The following is a 12,729-nucleotide window of genomic DNA, read 5'->3' as shown; positions in this document are numbered from 1 at the left end:
TTAATCTAAGCCATAATTCATAACTTTATACAGGATGACATCTGAGACAGAAAAGTTATCATAGAAGGATAAGTTAAGATTTATAAATTTGTTTTATTTCAATAAAAGAGAAGTTAGAAAAAATCTGAGCTCTTTAAGATTATTAAAAAAATGAACATTGTTGATGCACAATCTTTTTTTATACTTAATATTGGGAATGGCATAAAAAGAGGACATAAATATAAATTTTTGAAGAGCCACCTTCAGTTTGAAAGTTATTTCTTACAAGTTGGTTGGCCTTTGGAATGAGTTGCCTTCAGATATGGTGCAGTACTCCTGATAATTTTTCATGATTAGTATCATACTGATGAAATTTTGTAATTGTGCTTCTATCAATAGTCAGTAATTCAGTATCATTGACAAATATGTCTGCATACTAGTTTATGTAGCAAATGAATCATTTATGAAACACATAACTTATATGTTGTTTTTTTTTTAATTTGCTTAGTTCACTGTTTGCATAATTGTGAAATCAATGCCCTTTTATTCTTAGCCTTGTCCCAAATATGGAAAAACAGAAATAAAACAAAAAAACATGTTAAAAAAAAAGAATAGAGGTTGAAACTGTAAATATACATTGTAACTTCACAGTCAATACAAAAATACCTGTATTAGTCAATTTATTTCATATTTTTCAAATATTCTTTTGATTACTCTTGGATATCTCTAATGACCTTGGAATTAAGTATGTTGCTTGTGGAGAAAAATCTAAAGGTAAAACAAAGTACTAGGGATTGTGTAAATAAAATATGAAACTTTACAATAACAATACGTACAACTTATCCCTAACATGAAATTCACATTTGATGAAAATATTTTATTTAAAAACTCCAATTTTTTTGTATGTAACATACTTTTCACATTTACTAAAATAATGCCAATTTTGTGATGATTATGGTAATTTACAAATTTTCATAATGGGCTCAATCTATTGTGTGAGCAACACTGCTAATGGCAGATGTCATACATGTGTTTTTAGGCTTACAAGCAAGTAGACACCATAAAACCAATATAAAACAAAAGGAAATTATTGAGAAATGATTTAAATGAGAAGCAGAATGGGGAATATAATAAAGTGTGCAAACTCTTGAAAACTTTTATAATTTAGGGTACCATCATTGTGATCAATTCTAAAACTTATCATAAATGCACTGCTATCAGGACATTCATAAACATAATCTATCAATAGTTTGATGTATATTTACACTTCTAGACATTTTTTGCTTTCTTTCAAAGCACAATACAAGCATCATTGTGGAAAAATACCTATTTTTGCACCATGCACCCAGTAGGCACACCAATTCTCTGTAGCATTTTGATGATAGTACATCCATAATTGACATGTTGAAATAAAATACAAGACGTACCTCAAAACATTATATGCATTTGACGTGAATGTGATAGGTACCTGGTGGACGTAAAAATTTAAGAAAAGGCTTATATAAATGACAAGAGCTGGATTTGGGGGTATTTTTTATTATGTTTTAAACTTAGTGAATGGGCCAGTCTTAACTAACAAGGCCCCTTGTCCTCAACTGTTCCAGCCTGAAGTGAACATTCCTGAAAGGGCAACATAGCCACTTCTATCCCTATATCTCTGAAGTTCTTAAAAATTTTCAAGCAGCTCTTCTGTTTAACAATTTTCAACCAAAAGCAAAGAAACTGTGTAAAGGCTTATATCAGGACTACAGTTTATGTATAAACACTAAGCAAATCTTTACCCTAAATGGAAAGTGTGATTAATTTTAAAGCCTATTTTAAAATTAATGCTAAATAAAGTCAAACAGACATTACAAACTTATATTTTGAGCTTTAAAAACACATTATGAGATAATAGCTTTTAAATTACCCACCATAATAGCAATTTTCAAGCTATTTTAGAATACAGCTCAAAACTCATATCTAAACATGAGAGAAATGCCAAAATAAATTGACAAGTTTAGCAGTTATATTACATCATTCACATAAATCTGACAAAGCAGTCACTAAATTAATAAGCATGAAACATGTTTTATTTCTACCACTTTTCAAAATTTGTGGATTAAATAATATTTATCCCAGAAAACTGACAAGCTTTGCTGTTGTTCTGTGACCACCTTTTACTAGCAAACATCATCACAGCATACAATAGTACCTAACCACATATAGTATGCTAATCATATGGGAATAGTTCATATGATTTATTGCAATGTAATAGGCTGATATAACAGCAACAAAATAACAAGGAGCCTCCATGACCCATCATGGCTATTACATTTATTTCAACAGAATATCAGACCATCCAAATACCAAGCACTCTCTCACTCCTCAAGGCAATCTTTTCAAATGGTGAACAACCTATTTGGAAAAAAAAACTGCCTAGTTTGCAAATAGCTACTACCTTACCTACTCTTAAATTTATGTCCTCTAGTTCTACAGTTCTTACCCTTGAACAGGATTAAAGATGACGTACCAATCAATTTTGAACTTTTAAATCAAGTAACCTCTAATCCTTCTTTTCTCAAGACAAAATAACTTTCTAACAAGTATTTTCAGTAGTAGCTTGATTTCTTAAAATTCAGAAACACCAAATCCACACCTGTACACTTGAAAGTAAGAAAAGTGTCAATTTGAAGATTTATGTTTATACTTTAAGTTCACAAAAGTTAAATTAATGAATTAATGCCCTCTTATATGCCTGAAGAGTGCAGTGGATTCTGCAATATATATTTCTGAAGTGCTATTTGATCACGAAGCATAACACTATGAATCTTTATGAAGAAATTTTTGGATTAGATCATGTGTTAGTAAATTCAATATATAATGTACAAGGAGCCATCTAGAATTATAATCCAAACTGATCTCGTGAGGTCAGCTTAGGTGTTTTCTGTGTGTTACTTTACATTGTATTTGGAAATGACTAAAGGCTTGACACACCACAATGCCATCTGGTTTCAGATGGTGTCTGGAATGCTACATCAAGAATTGATAGGGAAGACAAGCAAACTACTGTAGCAAAATACATCTCAACTTGCAAACACTCTCAACAAAGCATCCACTGAAAACTAACATCCAACAGAGACAGGAAAGTGGAAAGCTCCAAAAGGATGACATTTCCAGTTCAAAACCTGGCATTTTTCATCCATTTTGTGGTAGAAGGAGGGATACTGGCCAGAACACATGTGAGAACTTACTTAGATGGACCACCAAACCTCTTGAGACCATTCATCTAAAGGATGGTAGGGACAAGGAATATCCCAGCCTGAGGGGCACACTACAATTATATGTGTATGTGTATCATGATGAAGTGTTTCAACCAAAATCTGGCAGCATCTGAAATTGTACATCAGGTCTGCAGTTGGAAGGGTGTCATGCTATCTACACCTGATACTACCTATGACTGGGACTATCTCCAACAAAAACCAGATTAACCAGAAATTTCCGTTTGTAAGATGGTTGGAAAGAGAAATGACATTGTAGAAATAAGCAATTTATCAGATATATAATACTACACAACATAGTACTACAACCAAAACCTAGTGGTATATCAAATTGTACATTAGGTCTATGGTAGGAAATCCTATACACCATCAACACCTGCAGAATGGCACCATCTACTCTCAACTGAATGTTATGATTCATCATTCAGGAGGAAAGGCCTCCATGGTCCACTACCATAGCAGCTAGAAACTAGTAAGTGGTTGAGATTCCCATACTCCATTAGAAAAAAGAAACTGAAAACCCTTTAGTGAGACCAGAGGAATGCATCAGCAAAGACAGTGCAACAGGTGATTACAATACCCTACTTTGAAAAGCAGAGCTACCATACTGATTGAGTTGATCAATCAAAACTTGGATAAATTTGGAACTGTATGTTAGATCCATGGCAGAAAGTGTCTTAATGCCACAGGGCATCGAAGTTAGGCAACAGTCTCTGTCTGCTTTACTGCTATTAGTCCATGAGTGTATAAGTCTGGGGCAAGCATATTTGTGAAACAAAAAAAACAACAAAAAAACTAGATAATTATAACAGCAGTCCTATGGAACATCCTATCTCTATGGTACACATAACCCAATCCTGCAACTTAATTGTTTAAGCACAGATGACAACAGAACAGATGCAACCAACACCTGATGGCATGTAGAATTGAACACCAGGGCTGCAGTAGGAATGTTACAATGTAATTAACATTGAGTATGGTCACAGGATGGATTGTTTGGATTTTTTTAAAAAAAGTATACCTGTATACCTGGTCAGACACCACTTGCCATAGAGTGGGATCCACAATATACTGGCCAAATAGGCTCTTGAAAAAAAATATAAAAAGTTGGAAAAAGCAACCTTGAACAATTCTAAAATGTGGAAATTTAAATAAATAATGAACTGACACATTTGTTTGGCAGTACAAGTCTGTATATCATTCAATGAGTGGTCAGAGGTACAGAAGTGGAATTTTGGAAGTTATTGAGATGTCACTCATGGACACAGTTGACCATCTTTTATCTTTATGTAAAAAAATACAAGGCCATACCATTCTAGTTTGGTATTAAAGTACCTCAATATCGAGATGTACAGATGGACTGGCCAGCAATAAAACCTGCCCTGATTATGCTTAAAAACAACATATAGACAAAAATGAACAATTTGCTCCTTCAAAATTGTCCTTGCACACCCATCCTTGGGAAAATAAAAAAACCTAAACCCACCATTTATTTTTCAGAAAATCATCAATCCTTTTTTTGAAACATCTAAATGTGTAAAATGTTTCCCTTCAATGCTGCTAACATTAACTCATTCCCTTATTTAGTAACACTTCAGAAAAATCTGTTAATTACAACCTACCCTATCTTCTTCAAATCCTATGCTTGTGTTCTCTTGTCCTATTGTCTTCAGAATTCAGCACAAATCAACAGTATTTATTCTAACAATTTCTCAACAAATCTCATAAACTTTAATAAGATCCCCTCATATATTTTCTTTTCCCAAGAAAAAGAGAGGAAATTTTGATCTATCCTTACAAGGTAACCCTTCCATCTCTTGAATCAACCCAGTAGGCCTTCTTCAATTCTTTTCTAACAAGTTGATATCAGTATCCTTACTTGAATAGAGAAATTAAAACTATACAAAGAATTCCAAGTGAGATATTACTGGTATATGTAAGATGTTGCATAGATTAACTCAACCAAGTAACTTCTGGGAATTTAGTACGTACTCTTAAATGAATAAAGTACTTTTCTCAAAACAACACTGCAAAGAAGTAAAGTACAATTATTTTGGATTATTTTATTATATCAATGGAAATATGTTTATAAACTTAACCCTTTACTACATTTTACAAATCTAAACACTTATTCCTAGTTGTTAATGATGAGACTATATGTAAAAGCCAAAACACAAGAAAGACTTGAAAGAATAGTCATTATGCAATAATTGACAATTACTAAGAACTTTAAAACATACATTTTTACCAAAACAATCTTGTTAAAAGAAATCTAAAAATTAGGTAATAAGTATTTAAATTTCAATAGTTTTTCAATTACATTTTTTACGTTGTCCTACAGCTGCAAAAATAAGTTCCTTTTAACCAAAAATATCAACAGAAAGCACCTATCAAAAGTACAATTCTTCTACTCCATCATCACTCAAGTATCCAAATACAGTTGAAAGAGACAGTATGTGTATGTGTGTGTAATTTTCACATTTTTGTATGTTGCTTTAAATTCAAAGATTTTATTTTGTAAACATAAAAAGTTACCAAATTCTTTCCTGCATTATGCAACCTGCCAACTTTATGATCACACCTGTCACTCAAATGATCACTATTGTAATTATATAATTAAGCATTAATATTGCTACTAAAAAGTACTATTAGTATTACTGATATTATTAATAACTAGCATGAAATACCTACATTCCACTACAGCATTCTAAAGTCTAATCATGATTTACAGAGGCTTCAATGTACCAGTCATGCAATTCCATTATTTTAATTACTCTTATAGGAGTGCTACTATAGTATGCAGTCTACCAAACTGGAGTTTGTCTACTTACAGTATGCAGTCTAGCAAGCAGATGATGAGGTCGTTAGTACCTCATCTGAACTGACCTGAAGGGGGAATCATAAAAACAAAAATTAGTATCATTCAAGAGTTCAAATTAAGAAAATAAATGTTGAGAAACCTTTAGTGCTACTAACAATATTGCTGAAAGATTTCTACAGAAGACACTGGTGTAATATTTTTATGTGAGCATAACCTGCTGGATGCACCACAAGAAGCAGCATCTTTTGATCAATGTAGTAGCATCATGCATGAAAAACAAAAACTTTACAGAGGTGAAGATTTCAGGTTTGTAATTTGTTATCATAATAAAAGGTACCAAACTTCACATTCTGTTAAAACAGGCAATGCATTTTTCCATTACTTGAACATCAATAACAAACTGAACTACAAATTGAATTTTTGCAAAATTTTAAAACTTGTGTTATTTTTGTAGTGGAAATGCCAATGGATACAGCAGTTACCCTAACAGGTAATTTTTACTGTAACTGACTGACATACTATGCACTAATAACTGTGTGGAGCTAATGCTTCCACTCATGCGAGAGACAAGATGATTGGTACAGAGGATAACCCCATCCAAATTGAGAGAGACAGATCTGCTTGTCAATAAAAATGTAATCAAGGGAGAATGTTAAATGGCAACCAAGTTCCATTATCTAGAGATAGTGACACAGTTGTATAAAAAAACAGAAACCATAGAGCTAGAATGGATGAGCCTAGGGTATTTGGTCTCGAGCAAAGATCCGATTGCTGGTATTTCTATGTGCAATACGCGAGATAAACACTTTGATCCCCATCATTGAGTAGGAATGTGAATCTGGTTCAGTTATTCATTCTGATGAAAGGCCAGCCTATGATACTCTACATGCCATTGGTTACTCTCATTTCATGGTCATTCACAAAGAAAATTATATTAATTTTGCTATAAGAACAAACATCCAAGTGACTGAGCAGCCGTAGTTGGAAAATAAAATATGCATTCTTTAGAAAATGTGGGGAGTCAACAAAGACTTTACTACTCCTATCTTGATAATTTTTGCTGGAAACTTTTCAGAAAAGATGCAGATGATTTATCTGTAGCATTTTGAAATGATATCCAAAGTGTATATCATTAAAGCATGTGATATAGAATCATGTAGCATGTGATGTGAAATTATATAAACTGTTCAGGTAAAGATGGTTTATTTCTAACATTATGTAAAGTATGTCACATTGTATATCACTAAAGCATGTGATGTAAAACTGTAACATGCAATATTTTACTCATAAAATGTTTAGCACACAATTTTGTTTTTACTTATATCATAAAAATAGACAGCATGCTATAGTGTAAACATCCCAATAGAACACATACTATACCAGCACCTCTATAGTTACCCCAATGCACAAATTCTAACCAATTCATATGTTGCCATTTTTCAAACTCAATTCAAATTAACTCTTTTAAAGAGCAAATAGCTTTAATTTAGCTTCTCAAATTTGTTTTTTTCCTATTTTTGTATTTGAATTGTTTTCATCCTCCAAATTATTCTCTAATATTCTGTGATTCAAAATTTTATTCCTGTTGTTTGTTGCTGTTTCTTAAACTTACTTCAATTTGATCTTTTTTAATTCTCAAATTTGTACTTTTCTTCTCATGTTTATGTTGAAAAATAGTATTTGACAGCAAACCTACACATATTGTTCATTCAGCAAGTGAGAATTTGAAAAAAAAAGAAAAAAAAGAGATACTTTTCTATAGATCTTCAAAAAAGAAAATTATGGGGCTATAAAGCAAACAAAACTGGCTATGATTTTTTAGCCAAATCTAAAAATAATAATACTAAGGTGCATGCCCTCAGAATCCCTTTTGTACATGTGAAAGTTTCAAATCTCGATAAGTTTTCTTCTCGGAGTTATAGCTTTTTTATGATTACATAAAAAAAATATAAAATATAATACCACAGTGCATATCGTCAGAACACCTTTAGTATGCACGAAAATTTTCAGATATTTGGGTTCTTTTCAAAGTGTACTTTGGTAATAGTATTAGAATTACATTTTCACAAGCTATATGGCCATTCTTGATGAATTAACTGATGCGTTTGCAGGATGTAGACTGAATTCAGTATCAATAATGTTGGTAATATTATCAATTAATCATTTAACGATAAATACAAATTATGATAATGACAGTTTGTAAATAATTTATGCAACCCGAGTCTTATGTTTTGGCTTCAGACAAATTGTATAAATACTTATTTATCTTTTATAGGCCTATAATTTATAAATATATATACATTTACCAATCTGTTGTTGTTTTGTCATTCACAACGTCTTTCCACGCATCTAACATGGAATCCTTGTGTTTTGAAAAATCAACAGACATATTAAAAAGTTCTCACAAAATACGAATAAAAAACTATTAAATCAGAAATAACTATCACCAAATCTTGGACTACAATTATTCGTTGACACCGGATAAGGTGTTATTCGGTTAATATCTACTCACGCCGATTTTAGGCCATCAATAATTACATTTAATAAATAACTTGGAATATAAAACTACAATTTGTTAATATTATTAATAAAAATTATATCTTTTATTTAATTTTATCTTTTATATTTTAATGTTAAGTAATAAAATAACAATAATTTTAACCATTCACGGTCTAGGTGACAGACACTAAGAAACTTGTGACGTAATTTATTTACATTCTCTGAATCATCAAAATGACAGCTAAGTGAAAGAGTTATGAATGTGATGTTAGCTGTCATTGTATGAATGAACATTAACTGATGATTAAAGAGTAGATAGGATATGCTCACTTAGGAGACACCGGCATTTTTTTTATATTTTTATTTTTCAGAAGATAGGTAAGTGATTAATAAAACACGGATAAAAGTAACTGCTATCGGAATTTCTGTTATATTGCTGATGCCTTGATTTTGTTGCACCCTTATTTTGATTTTAACATGGTTACTTTATTAACGTATGTTGTCATAGCGAATGCTTAACTCAGTAACTGGATAAATTCGAACGTTGCTATTCTCTGTTCATTGACAATTCTTTGATATACACAGCGCATGATATATTTGTCAGTTATTTATATTTGTAATACTGATTTAGTAGTCAGCTTTAGCATAATATACACCTGTAAGCTTTCACAGTTTCAGCAAATTACACATTATTAATGACATTAGAAAAAAAGAAGTTTGCTTTCAGCTTTAGTTGTATTTTAAAATATATTTGTAAAATTGCATAACATTGAATTTTTCAAAATAAACAAAATTATTATCAAACATACATTTGTATAACTTCAGTAGAAAACCAACAATTAATTTTGCATTTACTTTTTAAACAAATTGTCTAGATTTTGGTATAAGACATCTCATAGTAATACTTTTACAAAATTATTGAATATGAAGCAACAGAGCTTTCCAATACATTTTCAAATTAAGGTAGTTATTTCAAAATTTCACAAAAGTTATTACATTTACTGTGATATTGTGATATATATATATATATATATGTATTTACAGTCATTGATATAAACTATAAACTTGGTTTAAAAAAAAAAAAAGATGAAACAATTTCCTCTTTTTTCTTTTTGAAAGTGGGTAGTATGAGAGAAAGTCATTCTCCACAGTATGAGCACCACAAATTCTAACATCTTAGTTTCAAAACACTTTAGTATGTGTTAAATAAAACTATTCTTATTTCCATGTCACAAAATTCATTTCATGCATTAGCCTTACATGTACTGAAAGCTAAGAAGTTATAACAAAAGTCACTGTAGAGCTGTGATGCCCTCCCTAGTACTCCTAGCATTTGAAATATAAGAATTTAGTCTTTTCAGATTTTAAAAGTCTTCACGCTTTGTTATTACTACTGATATGAAAGTGTTAATTTTTTTTGGATTGGCAGAATATTCATAATGTGCAACTTAAATCAAAAGAAATATCTCCATTCAGATGAGACTTAGGTGTGGGTTTAATGGCCATTTGAAATTACCTGAAGTTGTATAATGAGAGTGAATGATGCTGAAAATTGTAAACCAGAAGAACTATTTAAAGAAATATCAAAAATACCTTCATAAGTTACAGATAGAAATAGATCTGTTGACCTTCTGGGAGTGTTCCCATGGACTAGAATCAGAAGTAAAATAGTGTACTTAGCAGGATGCAAGACTTCAATGATCAAAGATGTGCTTATAGCAACAGGTCTGTTTGGTTTGGTGGAATAGTTTTTAAAGTAAGAGTGAATTACATGATAGAGTTGGACTATACTTAAAAAGATTAGATAGTAGAATGTTTATAAGAGTTCTTAATGTTTTCAGTAAAGATAAAATAAACTGAAATTGCATAGTAATGAAGGAGTTTGGGAAAATTTAGAGTACTCAAATTGAAAAGATAGCTAGGGCAACAGGAAATTTAGCAATAGAAGATGCATAATGAGTTAAATAATAATTTTAAATAAAAATATGTTGGATCTAAAGATAAATGTAATACATTCAAGAATAAGCTTAATTACTGTTATTATATTGGTAGAAGTATTAGGATTAAAAGAGATTTAAAATTTAGAGCATTTTATAGGAAATACTGAAAATAATGTAATTTAATTCCCATTAGTAGTGGGTTACCTCAGGAATCAGTGCTTGACTTTTGTATTATTTACATTAATTAATAACATTATAAGCAATAAATATTTCTGATAATGTTAAACTGTCAAGTATTTCAAGATGTATTGAGGATGTTGAGATATTAAAGAATGACTTAAATCATTTAGTAAGTGAAACAAATCTCCTTTAATTATATTAAGTGCAAGGTAATACCATTGGATACCATAATTATCATAGTGGTGGATAAGTCACACAAAATATTGATACAATGCTCTGTTGCTAGTGGTAAAGGTAAAATAATTTCCAGGATGATACCTCACCTCTCATACAGAATAACTTGATTCCTTCTTACAGCTCCCTGCAACATCCATATACCACTATCCTTGAGCTACCTCCCACCTAAAGCACACATGTCTAACATGGACTGTGCTAGTGCATGATGTCATCTTTGTGCAATAATAGCTCGCTACCAATTGTAGGGTGACACAACCTCCTTGCACAGTAGCTTTCTCTAAATACTTGTGCTTGAAGTAACTTCATCCTTTTTCTCTGCAGTTTCTAGTATGGACAGTGAAATTTGTGATAGTTCACAACTGTTTGTTAGTTTTTGTTCAAAAGCTCCTGGTTTAGTGTTTGTGTTTCATACAACCACCATGGTTTCTTAAATTTCACTTAGAAAGAAAAAAAGCATGTAGTTATTACAAGGCATTATGACTTCTTAAGGGATGTTAATCTTCACTTCATCCGTGATAGTAATGATGGTCTTAACTTATGAGCTGTGACAACTGGAGGCTCATTTTCTATGCAAAACATGACAGCATGTTCAACATATGGTGGGCTGACTCCTTCTATCCACATGGATAGTATTCTCTCTATCCAGTTTGAACATGACCAGGATGATGATGATTTGGATTGATTATTTCCTTCACAATGGTTTGCTGTGACAGAATATCTTACTTGTAAGGAGTTTGCACGTATATTCTTTCTTTCACTTTCCCATGTGTTTCTCAATTTCTCCCATGTTTTACTATATGAATCCTATACTCAAGTAGACTTTGTCTTTCCTACTTTATCTGATATTAGTCTTCGTGTGGACTCATTTCTGAAATAACTATGCACCCATACTAACATATCTCATTCTTCTTGTCTTTTTTTTTTTCCTGACTTACAACTAGTCTTCATTTATTTTTTCCTCCTTTTCTAGTCCTTGGAATCTTTTTTGTTTGCTTGGGGGGAGAATCCCTTATCTTCTACTCTCCTACCTGATGCCTCTTTTCATGTTTTTGTTTATTTCTTGCATTACCTTCCATAACTTCTCATTATTTCTGAGGCACTTCAGAGGGATTTTCTGAAGAGGTTTATTCTCTTTATTTCATCACATTGGTCTGTAATTCTTTTTCTGCTGTATTCCTTCGTACTTGGTTCCTCTGCTTTTGAGCCTTCTTGGAATGGGTTTCTCTGTCTATAGAAAAGTGCGTGTCTGCCTAACCTTTGTTGTTAATTTTGGCCAAAAGTTGGGTTCTTCAAGTATTTCACTACATTTATCCTCCTCCTCTGTTTTTGGTTTTCTCTTTCCTTTGATCCTATTTACCTCAGTGTCTCGAGGATATGGGTTACTTATCCCTAATTCAGGTTATTACTCTTGTCTCTTTGTGGTATTCATGAAGATGCAGAATTGGTGTTCAGTTATTGACCAGTCATCTCTTTGACTTTTCTCACATCTACCCAATATTTGGGACATCTGATTGTGACATGCCATGGTGGCCATCTCCTTGCTGTCCTCTGACCACATCTTCATTTCTTCACAGATGCTTTTTTTTTTTTTTATAGCATTGGACATGCTATTTTGGATTTATTTCCATTAGATTTTTCTTGTGGTTTGTCATGTTGTGGGGCTCTGAAGTTGGTAGCAGATCCCATCTCTTTGTCAGACAGGATTCTACATATGGAGTGATATCTTTACCCTAAGATTTTTCATTGAATTTACACTCAGTTGGACACACTTCTTACAGATGCCTTTACCACTCCTTTAAGCACTAACTTTTCT

The 12,729-nt window shown here is 31.8% G+C and overlaps 2 protein-coding genes across 6 annotated transcripts in view; one reads left to right on the top strand and one right to left on the bottom strand.

The window, feature by feature from the left end:
- Abp1 (Actin binding protein 1) overlaps positions 1 to 8,592 on the bottom strand; it is a 37,024-nt gene extending 28,432 nt beyond the window's left edge. Inside the window, exons 1-2 of one of the 4 annotated variants that reach the window (XM_076498074.1) lie at positions 8,367 to 8,502; positions 6,071 to 6,125 (exon numbers count right to left, since the gene is read on the bottom strand). Coding sequence is in view for 2 of the 4 variants with exons in the window: in XM_076498072.1 (XP_076354187.1) it covers positions 8,367 to 8,449 (83 nt within the window). In the remaining 2 variants the exon portion in view is untranslated. Of the gene's footprint in view, positions 1 to 6,070; positions 6,126 to 8,360 lie in introns of all 4 variants that reach the window. The other 3 variants (XM_076498075.1, XM_076498072.1, XM_076498073.1) reach the window with 3 other exon arrangements.
- Positions 8,593 to 8,773: 181 nt separating this feature from the next.
- The window catches only part of LOC143248980 (rho-related BTB domain-containing protein 1-like), a 102,430-nt gene continuing 98,474 nt past the window's right edge, over positions 8,774 to 12,729 (top strand). Inside the window, exons 1-2 of one of the 2 annotated variants that reach the window (XM_076498063.1) lie at positions 8,799 to 8,937; positions 10,162 to 10,284. In XM_076498063.1, coding sequence (XP_076354178.1) covers positions 10,257 to 10,284 — 28 coding nt within the window. In that variant the 5' untranslated portion in view covers positions 8,799 to 8,937; positions 10,162 to 10,256. Of the gene's footprint in view, positions 8,938 to 10,161; positions 10,285 to 12,729 lie in introns of both variants that reach the window. The other variant, XM_076498064.1, reaches the window with a different exon arrangement.

This window comes from Tachypleus tridentatus, chromosome 4 (assembly GCF_004210375.1).
Source record: "Tachypleus tridentatus isolate NWPU-2018 chromosome 4, ASM421037v1, whole genome shotgun sequence".
Lineage (NCBI taxonomy): Eukaryota > Metazoa > Arthropoda > Merostomata > Xiphosura > Limulidae > Tachypleus > Tachypleus tridentatus.
Note: the sequence above shows the minus strand (reverse complement) of the source record. Positions and strands in the feature narration are given on the sequence as shown.